At 44.2% G+C, this 23,491-nt stretch overlaps 1 protein-coding gene across 1 annotated transcript in view; it reads left to right on the forward strand.

Moving 5' to 3' along the window:
* The first annotated feature begins 2,116 nt into the window (after positions 1-2,116).
* The window catches only part of SCG3 (secretogranin III), a 38,754-nt gene continuing 17,379 nt past the window's right edge, over positions 2,117-23,491 (forward strand). The window contains exons 1-10 of the mRNA XM_002717780.5: positions 2,117-2,507; positions 3,113-3,165; positions 3,653-3,698; positions 3,790-4,005; positions 8,879-9,021; positions 10,094-10,243; positions 13,098-13,275; positions 16,709-16,825; positions 19,944-20,027; positions 23,106-23,243. Coding sequence (XP_002717826.2) covers positions 2,417-2,507; positions 3,113-3,165; positions 3,653-3,698; positions 3,790-4,005; positions 8,879-9,021; positions 10,094-10,243; positions 13,098-13,275; positions 16,709-16,825; positions 19,944-20,027; positions 23,106-23,243 — 1,216 coding nt within the window. The 5' untranslated portion in view covers positions 2,117-2,416. The remainder of the gene's footprint in view (positions 2,508-3,112; positions 3,166-3,652; positions 3,699-3,789; positions 4,006-8,878; positions 9,022-10,093; positions 10,244-13,097; positions 13,276-16,708; positions 16,826-19,943; positions 20,028-23,105; positions 23,244-23,491) is intronic.

Genomic DNA, 23,491 nt, shown 5'->3' on the forward strand with positions numbered 1-23,491 from the left:
CCCTGGCCACAGCAGAGAGCTGGCCTGGAAGAGGGGCAACCAGGAAAGAATCCGGCGCCCCGACTGGGACTAGAACCCGGTGTGCCGGCGCCGCTAGGCGGAGGATTAGCCTAGTGAGCCGCGGCGCCGGCTTCACAGTCTTTTTTTTCTCCATGAAGCTATAAAGTGTTTTATCTTTGAATCCAGCAACAATGTCAATTCTTGGTGCATTCCAAGTGCTCAATAAACATCTGCTAAATGAATGTGTATACAAAAAAATCTCAGATCACTCCATTCCACCTATAAGCAAGTCTACTCGGATCATCCATAAAACTTAAGAACGTCAACTAATTCATGGCTTACAGTTTACTGGTGCTCCATAATCCCCATAATATGTTCCTAGATCTAGCATTATTTAGCACAATCACTTTGAGACCGAATGGCAGAGAAAGTTAAGATACCTTTTTTCTCTTAGGCAGGCAATTCAGTATATTCAATAGCCATCCCATACCTTCATTCCCCACCCTGAGCTTCTCCCAACTACAAACATATAATGAGGAGAGGAGTCCAGAATGGGACAACGGATCAGATGAGGCTGAGGGATTATGTCAGTGAGAATGAATCTTGGGATCAGTGGGTGGCTATTTTATATAATATTGGGAAATATTTCTTTAAGGCTGTACAAATTTCGTGACTTTGTTTTTTAGGCTACGTCAGAATACACTTGGCATCAAAATGACTTGTTTAAAACAAGTACTCTTTTGATCTCCACCGTAATAGCACGGTATAAACAGAGCCTGCCCTCTCTGTTTTAAAGAGGAATCCAAGGAAATGTATCCTTCATTCAGCTGGGCTTTTAAAAGATGACTTAATTTTTTTAAATGCAGTTTACTGGGATAATAAAGTTATGCTACCACTGCCAAGAAAGAGCCACTCGTTTTGAAGTAGCTGTTAGAAGTACTCTTAGATTCTTAAAGGAAGTATTTGAGTGACTTCCAAACCCCAAAACCTCCAAAATGAGGGAGCTGTGTTTGTCAGCTTGGTTGTTTGTTTGTTTTTAGGTACTTGAATAACTCACTTGCTCCTTGAAAAGGAGGGGTGTAGAAATCAAAGGACTGATTGTGCTGAACCCTTCTCTTCGGTCATTATTCAGAGTAGTTCCCGGCATGCCGCAGTCCAGGGGAAAGGGTCCAAGCTCTGTTTGAAAACCAGAGTTCACTCAGCATCCTGCTCACATTAGTGTTTTTTGTATTCATCACTTAAAAATCTTTTGATGGCTCTTTGTCTGCAATAACCTTAGACTTCCGGGAAAATGCTTAGAATATAAGAAGCATCTCCTAGATTTAGTTATGATGAAAAAATGCTTTTCATCACTCTGCCCTCTCTTGAACGACCCCTGGAAGAGCCTGGTCCTCAGGCATAATTGAATCCTGGGGAAGAATGTTACTGAAGTGCAGCGCGTGTGTGTGTGAAGGGAGAGTTTTTCACTTTGTGGGGGAAAGGATAAGCTTAGAATGAAACCAGCCCTTGCTGGTCATCTACACAGGACTGATGAGAATACTCACGGTTACGGGAACAGGCAACGATTTTTTGTTCTGTTTCAGCATGAGGAGAGGGAGAGTGTGTTGCAGCAATTTGACTCTGGAAAAAATGTTCCTTGAATTTCCCAATTCAAATAACTCCTAAGAGCTGCGACGTCTGCGAGAGCATCAAGAGGTGCTTGGTATATCAACACAAATCACAAAAGGCAGGGCCTTTCCAAGGATAACGGGAACATGTCTACCTTTTGAGTACAGGAGGTGGAGTGGAAAGAAGGGATTCCGGAGCAAATATAGCAGAAGAATCCCAAAGCAGAACTCTTTGCACAAGGTTAACTAACTCTCCCGAACAGGTGTACGGGCCGAGAAGACATTCGGACCCTGCGGTAAAGGTCAATTGGTAGGTTACGACAACGAAGTCAGGTTTACGGCAACGCGGCGGACCCCGGGTGCAGGAGCACCCCCAGGACTGCGGCAGGAGAACACGCTCCCGACCCGTCGCTCCTCCCCCGTCTCTTCCCCGGGTATCGGAGTAGCAGAGCAGTCGCTGACGCCATCCCGTCCCGCCTCTGGCTTGCATGGAGCATGCGCTCCCCTCCTCACTTCCTCTCCAGGGCCCAGCGAAGGTAGAGCTGTGCCCTAGCAGCCGCGCGGCTGGCTGCGCGTCACAGGAACTTCAGCACCCGCGGGGCGGACAGCGCTCGCCTTCCACCTGCTGGCAGGGCTGGCGCGCGCCCGCGGCCCTCCGCAGCGGCGCCGAGCTCCATTGGCCGTCACTCTTCCTCCCCGCACCCGCCCTTCTGCTTCTTCCTGTTTTTTACTCCTCCTTTTCATTCATAACAAAAGCTACAGCTCGCGGAGCCTGGCGCCAGGCGGTTTCTGAAGCTGAGCGTGAGAGAATGGGGTTCTTTTGGACCGGCACTTGGATTCTGGTGTTGGTGCTCCACAGCAGCCCGATTGAGGCTTTCCCCAAACCGGGAGGCGGCCAAGGTAGGCGGACACTTTTCTTCCCAGCCACCCGTTATTTCGCCGCGGAAGGGAGAGCTTGGTTGTAAATCTCCTTGCCTCGTTTTCTGGTCAAATCATAGCCGTGCATATTGACAGAGAAATCGATTTGAATTTAGAGGCAGAAGACGGATTTTTTCCCCCTCACTTTTCAAATGATCGAATGATAACGTGGATTGTTTATAAAATCTCAGTTTTTAAAGAGTTTTTCCACCTAAAGCGGCTTGGATTTTTCTTCTAGTTGTCTTACCATCTTTTTTAGATATTCTATTCATAATATGTGCAGCAGATGATGTAAGAACACCTACTGTGCCAATAACATCACGCCAAATTATGTTCTCCCTATAGTTGAGAAGAACTGGTAAGCCAAGTGTTAGAACTGTCTGTTAGATTCTGTTAAGTCAGGAAAATACGAAAAGCAAGGCGACATTGATAATCATTGGTATTGTATAATCTTGATCATCTTTGTTAATATATACTTTGTCTCATAAAAATACTTTCCTAATATTTTTTCTTTTCTTTTGAAGATTTTCTAAGAGACGTTTTGTCCAGTGCAGTATTAAATTTATATTTGTGTGTGTTTATTCTAGATAAATCTTTACATAATAGAGAACTAAGTGCAGAAAGACCTTTGAATGAACAGGTAGGTCAAAAGCAAAACTATAAATGCCATTTTATTTTGCTTTAGTTATTATTTAATGTAATTATACTGTAGTATTTTAAGCAATTGGAATTTATGGACTCAGCAGCTTAATAGTAAATTGGCAGAAATTAGAGTGGCAAATCTAGTTTTGGTAATTCTGTGCCCTAACCGTTATGTATACCAAGTACTGTATAAAATATAGAGCTGATCAATAACTCAAAAAGCTCAACACCATATCCACTCTATTGTAAGACTGCTTAATTTTCCAGAGAGTCATTGTTCACCAATATTATAGAAGAAAGAAATTCACGTTTATAGAGCTCTGATCTTTATCTCATTTAATCCTTTTTAACAAAGCTTTGAAACAGGAATGATCTATTTTTTACAAAAAAGAGAGATAAAATTCCACAGAGATGAAAACGTTTGGTTCTCATACTTGGTAAATGGTGGAACAATGACTTAAAACCAGGTCCTGTTTGTTTCACAGATTGCTGAAGCAGAAGCAGACAAGATTAAAAAAGCAAACCTTCCAGGTAAAAAGAAGTCATATTGATATTAATTTAAACAATGTAAGCTGTGAGAATCTTATCTAAAAGGGCTGTGTTGTGCTTGGGGCTCTTCCAGAGAACAAGCCAGGTGAAAGCAATTATTCTTTTGTGGATAACTTGAACCTACTAAAAGCAATAACAGAAAAGGAAAAAAATGAGAAGGAAAGACAACCCATAAGAAGCTCCCCATTTGATAATAAACTGAATGTGGAAGATGTTGATTCAACCAAGAATCGAAGACTGATTGATGATTATGATTCTACCAAGAGTGGATTGGATCAGAAATTTCAAGGTAAGTGAGAGATAAAGAAATTTTCTACCTATTTTCTCTAATTTTCCATTAATGGTTAAGAGAGAGTCCTGTGTTTAAAAAATATCTCTGCACATTCAGTCTTTTTTTGTCCATTTCCAAAACTGAAATAAAGCCTGAATTTAATGAGCAAAGCCCCAGCTTTACAGAGTCCCAAATGTTATTTTCCCTTTAAAGGTTGCTTTACTGATGTTTTGAAAAAAAAGTTTTAACCTGCTACTTATAGTTTGTCTTATTGGATGCATTTTAACATTTAAATATATTTTAATAATTAGTACAAAAATTTCTAACTCTCAAATGATTAGATCAATAAAATACCCCCTAAAGACGAAATATCTATTATTTGCTTTTCAATATTCTCCTGGTCATATCCTTTTCCTTTTAGGTTGTCCTGACTTTTCTGTGACTTCAGTTTCCATCTATGTCCTGATGTCCCATATCACTAGCCCGGATTTCTCTGAGCTACAGACCTATTTATCTTTCTACCTACTTAATATCTTCCTTTGGAAGTCTCAGAAGCACCTCATACTTAACATGTCCAAGATTAAATTCATGGTCTCTGTCCACTTCACAACTTAGCTCTCTTACAGTACTCTTTCCATAGGAAAGGCATTACTATCTATCCAGTTTTTTTTTTTTTTTTTTTTTTTTGACAGGCAGAGTGGACAGTGAGAGAGAGAGACAGAGAGAGAAAGGTCTTCCTTTGCCGCTGGTTCACCCTCCAATGGCCGCCGCTGCAGCCGGCGCACCGCGCTGATCCTGGCAGGAGCCAGGAGCCAGGTGCTTTTCCTGGTCTCCCATGGGGTGCAGGGCCCAAGCACCTGGGCCATCCTCCACTGCACTCCCTGGCCATAGCAGAGAGCTGGCCTGGAAGAGGGGCAACCGGGACAGAATCCGGCGCCCCAACCGGGACTAGAACCCGGTGTGCCGGCGCTGCAAGGTGGAGGATTAGCCTATTGAGCCACGGCGCCGGCTCATCTATCCAGTTTTTCAAGACAGAAATCTAACTTCATCCTTTCCCTCACCTCTCAAATTCCAATCTACCAAATTTTATTCATTTTACTTCCTATGTATCTCTCAATTTTCCCCTCCACCCCCAATAACTTCCATTGTCCAGTCTCCAAATATGTATCACTTGAACTGCAACAAAATCTTCTACAGATCTTTCAGCAACCACTCTGCCCCTCTCCAGCCCATTCTTCATGTGGCAGTAGGGTGGTCTTTTGGGCACACAGATTTGAGTATGTCACTCTTTTGTTCAGAATTCTTTAGTAGATACCCATTTCTTTTAGGATAAAAACCCAAATCCTTAGTATGGCTTCCATGGTCTTGCATGAAGCGGTTCTGTCTACGTTTCTAGATTCACCTAGCACACATGTTCTGATAGAAACTTCATTTCTTCCCTTCAGGGCAGTTGATACAATTTGTAATCTTATATTCATAAGCTTGACTATCTATGATTAACGTTCTCCTCCAAAATTAATGAAAACTTCACCAGAACAGAGACATTGTAGCCCCGTGCCTGAATACTTATGAATTCATTGAATGAATTTATGAATGAATCAGTGAACAAATGAAAGAATATGTAAGGGAATAAGTGAATTGCTGTACCCAGGCACTGAGGAAGAGAGTTTGTTTTCCATTCTGCAGACCAGCACTTAGGAGCGGGTACAGGCTTTTTTCTCTGTCTCTTTTCTGTCTCATGGCAACAAGACAATCCTGCTGATTCTTTCTGCCAGAAAGCAACTGCCAATTAAATGAAACTTTCATAGGCCAGTATAGCCTGGGGAGAGTTCAGAAGTGTGGTGTGCATCTGTGGGGTGCACTGGGGACAATGCTTTATATTTGGACACACCACACATCCTATTCCAGGCTATTAAGGGCAAGTTTTAAAAATCTTGTGTTCTACTTTTGACCTAAAATATTTGGACTGAAATAAATAGACACTGAGCAGAACTGCATACTAAGCAGATTTAAATGTTTTGATGGAGTTGACCATTTGATTTAATACATTGAGAAGGTATGATGTGGCCGGTGCTGCGGCTCACTAAGCTAATCCTCTGCCTGCAGCGCCAGCCCACTGGGTTCTAGTCCCAGTCAGGGTGCCGGATTCTGTCCTGGTTGCCCCTCTTCCAGGCCAGCTCTCTGCTGTGGCCAGGGAGTGCAGTGGAGGATGGCCCAAGTGGTTGGGCCCTGCACCCCATGGGAGACCAGGAGAAGCACCTGGCTCCTGGCTTCGGATCAGCGCGGTGCGCCGGCTGCAGCAGCCATTGTGGGGGTGAACCAATGGAAAAAAGAAGACCTTTCTCTCTGTCTCTCTCTCTCCCTGTCCACTCTGCCTGTCAATAATATAATAATAATAAAAAGTATGATGTTTGACTGCATTGGTCAGACGGATCATATGTGCAGGTAGAGACTCAGATCTGTTTGGGATTTGACCACTAAGTTGAGTAACATGAAACTGGGCCAGTGTTCTTGGAGAGCATGTTGTATACGTAAGCTTCTGGTCTCCATTCCTACCTGGAAATCGTGGGACCAGAGGGTCTGGGAGCGTTATGGTAAATAGGGCATCAGAGACATGAAAACTTCATCCCTGACAAGAGGGTGACAGAGACTAACTGGAGCAGGGTGTGTTCCCATACCTGATCATGCTTGAGAAATGTCCAAATGGACTTGTGCTATAAGGGACATCATTCAGTGTTTTCCACAGTGTGCATGATTTAGGATATTTCAAGTTTCTGTGCTGAGCTGGTACTTTGGGCTCCTGTGTATATTTACCTAACAGACATTGTGCAATTACTATGTACCAGACTCTGAACTAGGCAATAAGCTCTGTGTAGTCAGGGACCATGCCCAACCTATTCACCACAATGTTTCCAGTGTCTTATGCTTATTAAGGCTTTAATAAAAATTTATTGAACAAATGAGTGCCACATTGGATGCTAGTACCACAGTAGATGTTAGGGATTCAGAATATAACTGGGCAGATGATGACTTGGGACACGGCCCTTGGACATGCACTCAGAATGTTGTGGTTGCCTAACAAAAGGTATAAATTTTGAGTTCATGTTTGGCTTCCCTCTGCGGGTCAGCAGGTCAAACATCTCTTCCTGAGCAGCTGGGGAGTCACTGCAAGTAACTGTGTCCATTTTGGAAGAATCAGGGGAGCCCAGTGGCAGGTCAGGAGTGATGGCCAAGTGCTCCACTATTAACCCCGTCTAGCAAAGACCTGCTAGAAAAGACCCAAGCTCCTGGCTCAAAAGAATACAGCAGTGCATTAGACAAAGGAGGCTCTTTCTTCAGCGAGTTACTAGCACTCTCCCTGTTGTGAAGCAAACGAACCAAAACACAGTCATCTCCGTTATTTTCCGGCTCCAGCAGGCAACCAGTGTTGTTCCTTTTTCAGATCCTGAGTGGTGAGTGGGAAGGGAGGTGAATGCTCCCATATCTCCAAGACAGGGCAGCTTCTGCTCCACGTACTCCCGAGAGCCTGGCCCGCGACTTGCAAATACAGAGGTCAGACCTACACGGTCATGAGCCTCTGCTGCCACTGAGAAATGGACAATGACCCCAATTTTTAGCTAGCCAAGAGGTGAACTGATTGTATGTAGGGTTTTTTTTCTCTTTCTTTTTTTTTTTTCCTGCTCCTCTGTCACCCTGGTACTCAGGGCTCAAAGGGCTCCCCGTTTGTGGGTTGGCCAACAGCTCAGGAATTATGTACGGACAGAGAACTTCCAATCCTGTGTATGTAGTCACTGCCCTCATTTCCTAAGCTTTTTTTGAAACAAGAAGGAGCTGTTCTGCATATATCTGAGGCTGCATACACCTCATCTCTGTAGATCTAGAAGAAAGGCCACGGAAAATCCCTTACTGAAGCCCCAGAAGGCATGAAAGGAAAGGGCAGAATCAGAATAGAAACACTAGGCTCCTTTTCTTTGAGTGAATATGATGAGGATTACTTGAGCAAATTCTGGCTAGGGATTCAATTTCCATTTTCTCTGCAAGATAATTGCACTTCCTTTATTTCAAAATGCAAATCCAGTCTGCCTAGAGGTGACAGCATTAAATGCCTTGTGAATTTGTGGAGTGGATCAGGGAAGACGAACAGATTCCTGGCAGTTCTCTGTGGATGTGGTGCAGTGTTTCATTTCAGCCTACCCTTGGCCTCAGGATGGACCCTTGATGGCCCAAAGCATTGCTAGGAAAGTCAGGGATACATGTTTGCATGCTGCCCTGCTGAGATTTACATATTGCTTTGTGCAGATTTGTTGCCACATTTTGAAAATTTTAATTTCATGTACATAAAATACATTCCGTCTTCTCTGGAGAGTAGGGTTTATGAAGCTGCCTTATACAAAGGCACTCTGATACATGCTAAATTAGAAGTAAATATTTGTTCCAAACAAATCATAGAATCTTCAGTATACAGTCTGATGCTGGATGCAAGGCAAGTTTCCCCACCTCTAGCCCAAGAATTTGCCTACTAAGAGCAGACATGCGGGGATGATACCAAGTTACTGCCAGTTTAGAAGTAAAATATCAAATTATGTGTTCTATAGAGATGTGCATGGTATATGTATATGGTATACCATATAAATAAAAAGTGTAATGTCTGTATTATTAGTCACAATGGCAAATGGAGAGAATTTTTTGGTTTTAGTCAAATAAGCTTTCAGAATTTCCATTATTGTCCTAGGTACTCAGAGTCCAGTTTTATTTCAGACCAAGGGTCTGTGTGAACCAAGAACCCCATAATTAGCTCAAAGATATCTAAGTATACAAAAGCAAAGTGTGGATTATAAATAGCATATGACGCTGAACCACCATGATGTGAAATTGTGGTTGCTCTGTCTAGATGATCCAGATGGCCTTCATCAACTCGATGGAACTCCTTTAACTGCTGAAGACATTGTCCACAAGATCGCTACCAGGATTTATGAGGAGAATGACAGAGGAGTGTTTGACAGGATTGTTTCCAAACTCCTGAATCTTGGCCTTGTAAGTTGTATGCATGAGAACAAACCAAATTCTCTGCACGGTTTGGAGTTTGCCAGGAAGCATTGTACAAGGCACCATGCTGTCTCTCGCGGAGTTTATAGTCTGTCAGGAGAAGTAGACAGGTGTACGCACACCTATCATGCCAGCTGCTTGGGAACCATAAGAGTAATTCAGTGTGCCAGAGAGTGGCTTAGATTCCACTGACAGCAAGGAAAGACTGCAAAGCAAGGTGTTGTCAGTGAGCTTAGAAGGATAGCTAGGGCGGGCGCCGCAACTCACTAGGCTAATCCTCTGCCTGTGGCGCCGGCACCCCGGGTTCTACTCCCGGTCCAGGCGCTGGATTCTGTCCCAGTAGCTCCTCTTCCAGGCCAGCTCTCTGCTGTGGCCAGGGAGTGCAATGGAGGATGGCCCAAATCCTTGGGCCCTGCACCCACATGGGAGACCAGGAGAAGCACCTGGCTCCTGGCTTTGGATTGGTGCAGCGCACCGGCCATAGCGGCCATTTTGGGGGTGAACCAATGGAAGGAAGACCTTTCTCTCTGTCTCTCTCTCTCTCACTGTCTAATTCTGCCTGTCAAAAAAAAAAAAAAAAAAAAGGCTAGCTAGGGCATACTAGGTAGAGGTAGAGGAGGTGTGTGAGCAAAGGCACATGATGGGTGTTTGAAAAACCCCAAGCAACCCAGTGTGACCCCTCCTCTTCTTGGCTCCTGAGCCCTGACATGGCCCTGCAGCCTTTCGCAAGGCACCAACTCTGCAGGCTTCACGGATTACCTGATTATGCACCACAGCTGTAGACGGGCACTTCTCAAGGTGTTCCGCAGCACAAGTGTTCTGTGGGCTTCGGCAGACAGGACTGACAGCTTGCATGGTGGGCCCTGACACTTCTCTTGGGAGGAGCAGGCAGTCACCGGAAACAGCCAGCATAAGCATGCAGTAGAGGCACAGGAAGGGCGGTCCACAAAGAGGACTCAGAAGACTCCTCTTTTAAACACATGTGCTCAACTAAACACATTTTAAAAATGACCAGCATGGGAATAGTGGTCATTACACATGTTTTGTTTCTTTATAACAGATCACAGAAAGCCAGGCACACACCCTGGAAGATGAAGTAGCAGAGGCTTTACAACAATTGATTTCAAAGGAAGCCAACAACTATGAGGAGGAGCTCAATAAACCCACAAGCAGGACTGAGAATGAGGCTGGAAAAATACCAGAGAAAGTGGTATGTATGTGTGTTTGTGTGTGTGTATGTGAGACAGGGAGGTAGGGGTGTGTGTGTATGTGTGTGTGTGTGTGTGTATGTGCACAAACATATAGATGTGTCTCTATATCTGTATTTATTTGATACCAAAGAAGATTTAGGGTATGTGGCATTTTTAGCCCACTGGAAATACATATTCATTAAGTACCCATAAGTAAAGAATTTCAATGAACCCTACTTTGAAAATAACTTAAAAATGCTACACCGTATGTAAAGGCTACACCTTATGTGATGCTACTCAGTAAAATAACTCAGAATAATATGTACCCAGAAGGTAAAAAATTTAAATGAACCCTACTTCAAAAATAACTTGAAGATTACATGCCATGCTGTGTGTAAAGGTTATGTCTTATGTGATGCTACTCAGGAAAATAACACATAATATTATGTGAAATAACAAGGTCACACCCTAGCAAGCTCTTCATACAGTCCCAGGGTACTGTAACCAAGTGTCTCACAGCCCCGTTGGTTTCTGACTCCTATCATGGGTGTCATCATCTGTCCCAAGCCCCCAGACAAGCGACAGGTGGAGTGGATGCTGTGCCGTGGCAGCGCCGGTATCCCCTTGGCTCTTTGCCAGAAGCTGCATCTCAGTTCTAGGCTACACTCTTCCACCTGCTCCTTCCCCTTCCCGTGATCTGGAAGCCCGGGTGTCATCCTTTACTCAGATTAGTCACACATGTTCCCTCCCCTTGCCTCTCTATTTTTTCCTTGGCTTCAACCAAACTACTGAGATATTTCTCCTCTTCTTGATTTCTCTTTAAAATGCTAGATGAAGCTGACAGTGGGAGGATACCAGACTTCTCACCTTGCCTTTGATTTTCTTCACCAGAGCACCTAATCCCATGGCCTCTCATCTCCAACAGTCTATCTCAAATACGAGAAAAGGATATATATTGGCTGATGGCTCTGTTTTAGAGAGATTAGCAAACAGAAATTGGGTCTGGATTTTTTTTTTTTTTACTGAAAAGCTTAAAAAAATCTCCTTTCCTTTCCCAATTTCAAATCTCCACTTGCTGATATCTTTTAAAATAGCTTTTGAAGATCCACCCACTTGAAAAATCTTTTTAGATTGATCAAAGAATTCATGTTTTTCATTCATGCGTGCTGATATGCACTGAAACTGGAGTACCTATTTTTCTTTTTTTAAAGATTTATTTATTTTATTTGAAGGCAAAGTTACAGAGAGACAGAGAGATTGGTCTTCATCCGCTGGTTCACTCCCCAAATGGCTGCAACGGCCAGAGCTGACTTGATCTGAATCCAGGAGCCAGGAGCTTCTTCCAGGTCTCCCACATGGGTTCAGGGGCCCAAGGACTTGGGCCATCTTCTACTGCTTTCCCAGGCCATAGCAGAGAGCTGGATCGGAAGTGGAGCAGCCGGGACTTGAACCGACGCCCATATGGGATGCCAGTACTTCAGGCAGCGGCTTTACCCTCTATGCTACAGCACTGGCCCCAAGATAACTATTTTCATGTCCTTTATCTCCATATGTACTTCTTACTCTCCCATCTCTAAAATGTTCATATATTGAAGTGTTCACTCACATTATCTAAATGCATCAGTGCAAATGAAATATTCTCTTGACAAATATTTATTGAGTACCAACTATGCACCAAGCACTGGGAATACTATGTTTGTTTAAAAAGCTACAATCCTTGCTCCCATGAAGGTTAAAGTCTTGTAGAAGAGGTAGATGGTTTTCAAATGGTTTTCATTACAACTGCTTTAAGTGTTCTGGGGAAAGAAACATTGTTCTATGAGATATCATAAAAAGGAACTGTCCTGGACTTAGGCCTGGAAGGTTTCCCTGAGGAAGTAACTTGAGGTGAGAACTTCAGATCGAAGAAGAGTTAGATTGTGACCATGAGAGGCAGCTTGTAGAGAAGGCAATGTGGAGAATACAAGCAGCTGAAACAAGGGCAGTGTGCCTCAAATAGAGAACAGGGAGACAAGAGAGTGAGAGGTGGACCCAGGCCAGACCATGAAGAGCCTTATGAGTTAGGTTCTAAGAACCATGGGAAAACCCATGGTTTTGAAGGGTTTGAAGCAAAGGAGTGAGACCTTCATATTGTTAAAAAGATAACTCTGGGTACATTGTGGAAAACGCAGTGTTGGGAATAGATGGGAAGTGAGTGCTGTACCACTGAGATGTGATGGCTGTTGGTACTGAGGTGGGGTAGTGGAGAAAGGGAGAAATGTATAGAGCTGATATAAAATTGGAAAAGAGGGCCAACAAGGCAGAACTGATGGATTGGGTGGGGGAAGAACGAAGAGTCAAGAAAAGGCTCTGCGACTTGTCTGGTCTGCTGCATGGAGAGGGGACGTTTACTAAAATGGGGAGCCCTGAAGAAAGGCAGACCTATGAGGAAGAATTCTTGTTAGTTAGGGATTCCCGGGTGTGACTGCTGTGCGTCCATCTGACAGACGTCCCCGCAGCTCGGCACCATTCCCCCTGGCAGGTTCTGGCACTCAGAGCCCCGCTCCTCAGTGAAAGGCAGGTTTTTAAGGCGAGATTTTGGGGAACTCATAGAGGGGAAAGTGAACAGAGCGGGAACCCAGGAGTGCCCTGCCTGCTGAACCCTCAGTGGGAACCTGTCTTGAAGTGCAGCGCCTCTCCCTGAGTCCCAATGACCTTTCCGTGTGCCAGGATGCACGCATGTCCAGAAAAGGGTTTGAACCTGCAGGAGGTTGCGAAGCAGGAGGAACTGTCGTATTTCACGTGCAAGGGCACCCCGGAGGGAAGAATGGAGCTGGAGTTTCCTTAGTCCTAACAAAAGCTTATTTTTTTTTATTGACCACCCCCTCAATGGAGACTCCAATGGCAGCAATTCAAGATGATCTGACTAATGTGGAAAATGATGAAACCGTATCTGACACCTTAACCCTGACGAATGGCTTGGAAAGGAGGACTAAAACCTACAGCGAAGACAACTTTGAGGAGCTCCAGTATTTCCCAAACTTCTATGCACTGCTGAAAAGTATTGATTCAGGTTAGCACTGTGCTTTCTCACCATGTGTAGTAGAGAAAGTCATTCTAGGGAATGTGTGGGTGGGCTTTCTTCTTCCTGTTTTCTATTTCCAAATGCAATCCACAATGACATCAATGTTGGCTTGGAAAAAATTGGTCACTTAGGTGTTGTTTTTTTTTTTTTTTTTTTCAAAAGAAGTGTACTAGTAATGAAAATATTTTGGAAAGGCAATCAGGAAAGGTGGAGCTACTGGATAATTTAATCATCTTGTTACAGAGGGCTCGTTTATTTGTTCAACAAACAGTTATTGAACATCTGCTGTTGCTGCGTGCGAGGTGCTCTAGAGAACCTGTGTGGGTTTGAAAATGAATCAGACAGTATTCCTGCCCTCACTCAGCAGTTCAGCCTCAACTCTTTTTTTTTTTTAATTTTTAATTATTTTAGAGGGAGGGAGAGAGAGAATGAGAGAGAGAGAGAGAGAGAGAGAAGGAGAAAGAAAGAATTCCTATCTGTTAATTCACTCCCTGAATGTGTACAACGGCTGGGAGTCAGGATCTCAATCCAGGTCTCGCACATGGTGGCAGGAATTCAACCCCTTAAACCATCACCACTGCCTCCCAGGTCTGCATTAGCAGGGAGCTAGAGTCAAGAGCCAAAGCTGAATTCAAACCCAGGCACTCCACTGTGGGACATGCCTAGGCTAAATGCCCACTTCCAACCTCAAATCTTACTGCAACTCCTCTATTTTCTTTCAGCTTTTTTTGAGATACACTTGATAAATTATACATATTTGAGTCTCTCATGTAGGTGGCAAGGTCCAAATGCTTGGGCCATCTTCTGCTGCCTTCCCAGGAACATTAGCAGAGAGCTGGACTGGAAACAGAGCAGGTGGGACTCAGACTGGCATGCTGATATGGGATGTGACCTCACAGGTGGAAGCGAAACCCACTGCTGCACAATGTCGGCCCCCTGAACGTTACTGTTAAGTGCAGTTACCATAGCCTGCAGCCTGCGGAACTCCTTCATGTTACATAAGTGCAACTTTGTACCTTTGACCAACATCTCCCTGTTTTTCCCTCCCCTCCCCCCAGCCCATGGCCATCACCATTGCATACTCTGATTCTATGAGTTTGACTGTTTAAAAGTCCACAGTAGTTTTCTCTTTGTGTCTGGATTATCACACTTAGAGTAATGTCTTCTAGGTTCATCCACATTGTTGCAAAAAAACAGGAAGCAAATCCTTCCATTTGCAACAAACCTTTATTTTAGTCTATTCATTTTCTCTCTTATGTGTGGAAACTAATCTATCCTCTTTAGATTTTTCAACACATTACTGTATAGATATTGTCAGTTTTCACCTTCAAATGAGTTAAAATGAAGGACATTGGACAAAAGGAGACCTAGAGCCCACAACATTCTAAGAAAATAATTTGGTTTTTTGAAAACAAAATCCTCTGTGTGTCCTGGTGTCTTCTCAGATGTGCACTGAGCTAACAGGATTTCAGTTTGTGTGAAGTTTTGGTTAATTTGCAGAGAGGATAATAATGAAATGTGCACCATTTCTGTGGCTATTGTCCAGACAGATCCTTGCACTGCCTTTGGGGCTTTTCTTCTCCCCAGTCGAAGAGTCAGCCCCAGATTGAACATTTGCATAAGATTTCTGTAACTGTCACTGGTTACCTCCTAGAAGTGACCTTGGAGTGGGTGCACTTTAGTTTCTGGAGAAATCCCTTGTCCTTCAATTGCAGACCGTGGCCAGATGGCGCCGGCCCCCTGCTGGCCTTGGCAGGGCTGCACGTCTCAGAGGTCCATTCTGAGCCCTCTTGCCCTGCTGGCTGGCAGACGCCCAGCTCAGAATCCCCGTCATCCTGGTGACTCACTCCTCTCAGTGAAGAGCATCAGTGCTGTTCCAGATACTTCCATGCACTTGACCTTGAGCAACTAACCAGGATCTCCTGCTGCCATCATAACTTCTACTTTTGCTCCCTCCCAACCTGTGATTTTTGTGGTATTTTAAAATCCCAACATATGGGATGTTCTTTGTTTATTTTTATCTTCGAGCTTCTTTCACCCAATTTCTTTTTGCCATTATTTTTCTAGAATTTTCCCTTAGATACATATACTGAGGTTTTTGCTCCTACCATACCTCTTTCTCACCTAAGGTCTGAACTGACTGAGGAATGATAAACTGGCTGGAAAGCCAGATGTCACCTCTGTTGATCCACACCTCTCCAGACCCCCTCCAAAGCTGCCATTCTTGAGGAGTTTTAGGGAGAGTAGGTGTTAAGTCCTCACCACAAATGTGATGATTATGTGAGGTGATGCGTATGTTAATTTCACAATGTATATGTGCTTCAAGGCATCATGTTGTATGTGATAAATGCCTACAATTTTATCTGTCGATTTAAATAAATAAGTTTGAAGGAAAAAAAAAAACCAGCAACACTGAGCTGTGAATATGGCTCAGTGTGAGAACTAGCAGTGGCACTCCCTCCCTCCTCCTCAGTGTGGATCTTGGAAGAGCCAGTCTGGGGCTGGTTTGAGTCTGCAGAGCAGGCAGGTGGGAAGAAGAAAGATTCCAAATCCCTATCAGCCAGGAAGTGTAGACAGAGGGCTGCTGCCAGCCATGTTGGTGGTGAGGAAGTGCAGGAGAGACAAAATCCTTCCCAGTAGCTAAGAATAGAGAGCTCATCCTAGCATCTTAGTTTGCTTTACTTTACTTGAAAAATGGGAATACATTTTCTTCTGGTCTTAGAATGAATACATCTACTGAGCGACTGTGCTGTCATGGACCACCTTGTCCCATCAAGCTGTAGATTCCGTCAAACACAGCACAAGGAGCTGTCAATGGTTCCTATAGGGTCTGAGAGTTGGGGTGGGGGCTGAGGAGGAGAATGGTACTTTGCACTTTGGTTAACTTCTATACCCTTGGAGTAGTTTTCCTGTATGCATGCATTCTTTCAAGGAAAATAGAAGGTAACAAGCAACATATACCACTTCCAAAATTATTAGTCTTGCATTTTAAAAATAAAAATACATGTGTGTTCTTATTCCCTTTAAGAAAATCAACTTTAGTGAGTGAATGCAGGTGGTCCTGGCTCTCAAAGACTTACTGCCTGAGTAGAGGAAAGTTGTCAGCTTGGCCAATCTTCCACCCTCCCTCTTGGGTTCATGTTGTCTCAGGGTGAAACGCCTTTGTCATTCTCTATTAGTAAAATATGTAAACCTTGTTAGAGAAGTTGGAGCTTTGAAGTTCTGAGAAGTTCAGTATAACAGGACATTCTCCCTTATTCCCAATTAAGTCATTGATTTTTCAAAAATTAAATATGTGTGGTTTTAGCTATCAGTGTAGGGAGAAATACTTTAATAAGATGCATGGCGTTCATGCATTGGCATTGAACGATGAAGCTGCACTCCGCTAGTTGTCCTTAAGTCCTTTTGTGCTTTCATACAGAAAAGGAGGCGAAAGAGAAGGAGACACTGATCACTATCATGAAGACGCTCATTGACTTTGTGAAGATGATGGTCAAGTACGGCACCATCTCTCCGGAAGAAGGCGTCTCCTACCTTGGTGAGAAGCCTCTGTTTTATTTTGACTGTGGTGCTTTTCGGTGTTCAAAGTAAATTAATTAGGGACCTGGCAATAATTATGTCCCTAGCTTGATCATTTGTGCCAAAACAACCCAAATCAGCATTCTCGCCCATCTTGAGAATGCATCCAATGGAAGTTTAGGAGGAAGGCAAGTACTAACCGGAAGTTTCCAGCCTCGTCTTCAGAGATCTGCTTGAGGACAAACGCTGCACGTTTATTAGATTTTGTTAATTCCCATGGAGACAATCTTCTGAAAATTTGACTAGGTGGCTTTATTCAGCTGTGTGTGGAAGGTCAGGACTGAGGGTCTTGATTTTCTCCTCTGAGGTCTGTGTGTGGTGAGGAGGAAAGCACAGTGCGTTGAGTGTGAGAAGTCCTGATTCCGGCCCCCACTTGCCATGGAGTGGCTGTCACGCTGCGTGCGACAGCGCGCCCTGTTGCCCCCTCAGCGTCTGCAGCTGTGAGGTGCAGGGCTCTGTTATCTGTGACAGGGGCTGGGAAACTGCTCTTGGGCCACATCTGGCCCATCACTGCCTATTTTTGTATACGGCATACAAGCTACATATGACTTTTAGAATTCAAATGGTTAAAAAAAAAAAAACAAAACACAAGAAGCATAGCACTTGGTGACATGTGGAACCTGTATAAATCCGTGTTTCAGCATCCGTAAATAAAAGTTTACTGGAACACAGCCCTACTCATTTATCTTAGTGCCGTCCGTGGCTGCTTTCATGCTGTAACAGCAGAGCTGAGTGCTTGCAACGGAGATGATATTGGCTGCAAGAGCAAAAATATTTACCCTCCAGCCCTTTACCGACAAGGTTGCCAGCCGCTATTCCTTGAACTTTACAGATGGATTCAGACACTTTTTCATTAAAGATTTTATTTAATTGAGACGTAGTTATAGACAGAAAGAGGGAGGCAAGGAGAGAGGTCTTCCATTTGCTGGTTCACTCCCCAAATGGCCACAATGGCCAGAGCTAAGTTGATCCGAAGCCAGGAGCCAGGAGCTTCTTCCAGGTCTCCCACACGGGTGCAGGGGCCCAAGGACTTGGGCTGTCATCTGCTGCTTTCCCAGGCCATAGCAGAGAGCTGGATCCAAAGAGGAGCAGCTGGGACCTGAACTGGCACCCATAGGGGATGGCCACACCACAGACAGAGGCTTAGCCCACTATACCACAGTGCTGGCCCCTTAGACATTATTTTGTTTTGGAAGTAGGTGAGGTTTTAAAAAATTAATTAAAATTAAATAAAACCTGAAACCTGATTTCTCAGGTGCAGATTGCCAAGTGCCTTTTTTTTTTCTAAAAGGCTTTTGTCTTCCTGCTTGATTTAGTTCATCAACAAATAATATCTACCACCATGTACTATGAGCAAGATGATCTCACAGCCCCTTACTCTGATGAAGTCTGATGAAGGAAGGAGAAATAAACAGAAGAGGAAATCTCATAGGATAGGGCAATCCAGAATTATTCTGTATGAACTTCGCTGTTTTATAAATGAAAAGTTTTATTTTTTCTCATTGTAAAAAAGTGCATTTATTTTGAAAAGCCGTTCAGTATGAAAAGAAGCTTAAAAGGAAGTAAAAATCATTCACAGTGCTGACACCCTGGTAACATTTTGATTTATATAATTATTTTTTTAAATTGCACTTACAATGCCCAGAGACATTTTGGTATGTTTCTTTTCAACTTTCCTTCTCTCTATAGATAATAGATAATTTCGGGCCGGCGCCGCGGCTCACTAGGCTAATCCTCCGCCTAGCGGCGCCGGCACACCGGGTTCTAGTCCCGGTCGGGGCGCCGGATTCTGTCCCGGTTGCCCCTCTTCCAGGCCAGCCCTCTGCTGTGGCCAGGGAGTGCAGTGGAGGATGGCCCAGGTGCTTGGGCCCTGCACCCCATGGGAGACCAGGAAAAGCACCTGGCTCCTGGCTCCTGCCATCAGATCAGCGCGGTGCGCCGGCCGCAGCGCGCCGGCCGCGGCGGCCATTGGAGGGTGAACCAACGACAAAAGGAAGACCTTTCTCTCTGTCTCTCTCTCTCACTGTCCACTCTGCCTGTCAAAAAAAAAAAAAAAAAAAAATAGATAATTTCAATACCAAAATTGAGATGACATTATAAATGGCTTCAAGCATTCAATATTTTGTCATGAACATTTCTCTCTCTCACTAAATAGCCTTTATACTGTTTATATATGTAATTATGTATGTAACACACATATGTAATCATTTAAAAAGACAGAACATTTAACATAAATGTAAATCATGTATCTTGAGAATAAATTAATACCTTGCCTTAGACGTGCCCCTTTTGTGGAGTATCTCAATGGTTTCTATTGCTTTGCTCCTATAAACCAATGTTGTCCAGTGGAACTTCCTGCAGTGACGGAAGCGTATTCATCTGTGCTGTTCAGTGTCAAAGCTACTGGCTACGGGGGACAGCTGAGCACTTGAAACAGGCCTGGTGCCACTGAGAAAGATTTTATTTCATTGTAACTACTTTTCATTAAATGGCAACTTGTGGTTGGTGGCTGCCATATTCATTAGCACAGCTATAAATAGTCGTGGGGGTAGCTGTCTCCCATGTAAGCCTTGGTGGCATCTCTGACACATTTTCATAAGATAAATGACTAAGTGTGGAATTTCTGAGTCACCCAGTGTTGATGTAAAACAGTTATTGATCTGAGGTCAAAGTAAAGTAATAAAGTAAGCCGTAAAACGCTAAGTGTCATATTAGCAGATTTTTGGTTAAATGAGATACAAGAAAGAAATGACATAGGTATCTACACATGTACGCAGAGAATATAAACGAGTGTCCACGCTAGGGCCCTATCTCGGGAGAGTTCTAGCAGTGACCACCGAGATGAAAAGGAACTTCTGCATGAAGTGAGCCGGAGCCTGGACTTCAGGGTCTCAGATGACTTCCCTTCGCACCCAGAGGGTCTGTGTCTCCCAGAAGTAGGGTCCAAGCCCAAGCTTCGTGCTAGCAGCGTTGATACTTTGGAATTGTGTTCACTTTGATGAGATTTAAACTTTCGAGTAAATGTCTGCTATCATCTCTCAGAAAGTAAAATTATATTTCTTCCTCTCCCCCTCCAGAAAACTTGGATGAAATGATTGCTCTTCAGACAAAGAACAAGCTAGAAAAAAATGCCACTGACAATAAAAGCAAGCTTTTCCCTGGTATGATTTATTTATTTAGCTTTTAGAAGAATAACCTGTTTGAGTGGGAAATAATGAGCTTCAGTAGGCATTACTGAAGCCTTAAAGTCTGAACTCCAACCGTAGGATTAAGTACATTGACAGCTATCTGGGTTATTCTGTGGCCAGTCATGGCACAGAAATCTGCCCCCAATACAATGTAAAGTAATGTCGGTCTTTGCTGAAAATTCTGAAGAGGTGGCTGGTGGGAAAGGAGAGGGCTGGATCCCAGAGTTGAAGAACCTGCCTTCTCATTCTCCTTCCAGAATCCTTCACTCCACGCAGATCAGTGTTCTCCAGCCTGCTACCCTGGTCACCCGTCCACACTCCCCACCGTCCCCTACTGCTCTGTCCTCCCAGGTCTTCCCTTTGCCCCTGTGAAATGCGGCGTGCCCGCTGCTCCTGCCTTCTTCAGTCTCACACCTCCACCCATCACCCTGCTCAGCACAGCAGACACCACAGAGCTGGGCTGTGTGAAAGAGCCTACTTAGAAGAGGAGCTTGGAGGAAAAAAAAAAAAGAGAGAAAAGATTGCAAATTATTACTTGTATGTTTTGTCCCTGTCAAGGAAATCATATGTGTTTTCTTTTTTTTTTTTTTAAGATTCGATTTGTTTAGTTGAAAGGTAGAGTTACAGAGAGGCAGAGGCAGAGAGAGAGAGAGAGAGAGGTCTTCCACCCTCTGGTTCCCTCCCCAAATGGCCACAGAGGCTGGGGCTGGGCCAGGCTGAACCCAGGAGCCAGAGGCTTCTTCTGGGTCTCCCATGTGTGTGCAGGGGCCCAAGCACTGGGGCTGTCTTCTGCCACTTTCCCAGGCATATTAGCAGGGAGCTGGGTCAGAAGTGGGGCAACGGGAACTTGAACCGCTGCCCATACAGGATGCCAGTGTCATAAGCAGCAGCTTAACCTGCTGTGCCACAACCGGCCCTGAGCTTATTTCTTTGGTTTTTAGTATGGCCCTGGAGCAAACCTTCCTCCTATTGAACTGGTTTCCTTCTTCCTTTATGATTTCAAGAAGACACAACCTACATTGTTTCCTTTTTCTTTGCCCTGACTACTGGGAAATTTGCTACTAAAATTGATGCCGAGGTTCAACTGTTGTAATATTTCTTGTGGTTAATATATTGTCTCTTTCTCTCTTCCATAGTCCTTGTTTTTTATTTCTATTTTATTCATCTTTGTATAGGTATTCCCTTTGTTATAGGCATTACCTGAGGTGGAATGTAGAAAATATAAACAAATATGAATGAATATAATTTACATGAGATAATAACTGACTTCTTCCTTTCTTTCCTATTTTTTATGGAATAAAAATATTTTTTATTTTATTTTTTAAAAAGATTGATTTATTATTTATTTTGAAAGAGTTACACACAGAGTGAAGGAGAGGCAGAGAAAGAGAGGTCTTCTATCCACTGGTTCACTCCCCAGTGGGCTGCAATGGCTGGAGCTGCGCTGATCTGAAACCAGGAGCCAGGAACTTTTTCCGGGTCTCTCACATGGGTGCAGGAGCCCAAGGACTTGGGCCATCTTCCACTGCTTTCCCAGGCCATAGCAGGGAGCTGGATCAGAAGTAGAGCAGCTGGGACTTGAACCGGTGCCCATATGGGATGCCAGCACTGCAGGCAGCGGCTTTACCCACTACGGCACAGCGCCGGCCCCCATTTTCTTTTTTAAAAGTTCATTATTAGACTGCTTGAGGTTCTTTAATTACTGCATGTATTACAATTGTTTTCACATGATTATCTACTTTAGTTTATTCTGCATAGGATTTTTAAATGGAAGTACAGATGTTTTAAAAAGATATTTATTTAGGCTGGTGCCATGGCTCACTAGGCTAATCCTCCGCCTGCGGCGCCGGCACCCCAGATTCTAGTCCCGGTTGGGGTGCCGGATTCTGTCTTGGTTGCTCCTCTTCCGGTCCGGCTCTCTGCTGTGGCCCGGGAGTGCAGTGGAGGATGGCCCAGGTCCTTGGGCCCTGCACCCGCATGGGAGACCGGGGGAGGCGCCTGGCTCCTGGCTTCGGATCAGTGTGGTGTGCCGGCTGCAGCGCGCCGGCCGCGGCGGCCATTGGAGGGTGAACCAATGGCAAAAGGAAGACCTTTCTCTCTGTCTCTCTCACTGTCCACTCTGCCTGTCAAAGAAAAAAAATATTTATTTATTTATTTAAAAGGCAGAGAGAGGAAGAGACAGAGAGAAAGATCTTCCATTCATTGGTTCACTCCCCAAATGGCCACAACAGCCAGGGCTGGACCAGACTGAAGCCAGGAGCCAGGAGCTTCATCCAGGTCCCCTATGTGGGTGCAGGGGCCCAAGCACTTGTGCCATCTTCCACTGCTTTCCTAGCACACTAGCGTGGAACTAGATTGGAAATGGAGCCGGTGATTACAAATTTGAACCAGCACCCATATGGGATGCCAGCATCACAGGCAGAGGCTTAACCAGCTGTGCCACAGCCCTGACCCTGAAATACAGATATTTTTAAGTGAGAAGTGAACCAGGATTATCTCTTTTTAACAGCAAGACTCCAAGTCTTCCTCACTTTTAGGGTGATGGAGGGTAAGGGAGTATGAAGAAGGGACAGGAGGGAAGTCCTGACATAGCCCCAAATCTTTGGGTGCTGCTCTGAGTAATAGGCTTTCGAAAAAACACAAGGTCAAGGTGGGATTGAGCAAGGTGGGATTAACAATTAAGTTATTCTCATTTGGAATCAAAACACGAGCAATTTATTTTGAGACCTGACATACCAACATGATTGCCTACCCAGCTTAAAGTAAGACAAGTGACCTAGCCCTTGATGACATGTGCAGCAGAAGGGAAGCGATGCTCAATCAGAGGCTAGGAAGCTGGGGCCTTGGTCACCCAGGAGGTGACCTTAGCATTTGGCCTCAGTGTCCTCTCTGGCAAGGTGGGGACGAGTGTACTATTACATCATCACTAAGATCCCTTTCAGCTCAAAAATGGTCTGATCCCTACCTATACCTTCAGTAAAGTCTGTTTCTACATTGGCAATGAATTGATAGGGAGTTGACTTATAATAACACTGCACAATCTGATTATAGCGCCATCAGAGAAGAGCCATGAAGAAGCAGACAGTACCAAGGAGGAAGCTGCTAAGATGGAAAAGGAATATGGAACCTTAAAGGACTCCACGAAAGATGACAGTTCCAACCTGGGAGGAAAGACAGATGAGCCAAAAGGTATGGATTTGACAGCTCTGTTTGGCAATGAAACTGGGGAAGCAAAACCTTTCACTACACAAGGTAAGGTGGATCCCACTAAATCTGCAATGAGCATGAGCAATGAAAAAGATTTAGCTTGTGGTGCCTGTGTTTGAATAGAGATTTTTGTAATAGTTTTCAGTCTCCTGGGATGGCAAATTGGTTTCGTCTTTTGATGGTCTATAGTGTCAGTTGGACTTCCATGCTTGGAGAGGGATATTCATGAG

This window comes from Oryctolagus cuniculus, chromosome 12 (assembly GCF_964237555.1).
Source record: "Oryctolagus cuniculus chromosome 12, mOryCun1.1, whole genome shotgun sequence".
Classification (NCBI taxonomy): domain Eukaryota; kingdom Metazoa; phylum Chordata; class Mammalia; order Lagomorpha; family Leporidae; genus Oryctolagus; species Oryctolagus cuniculus.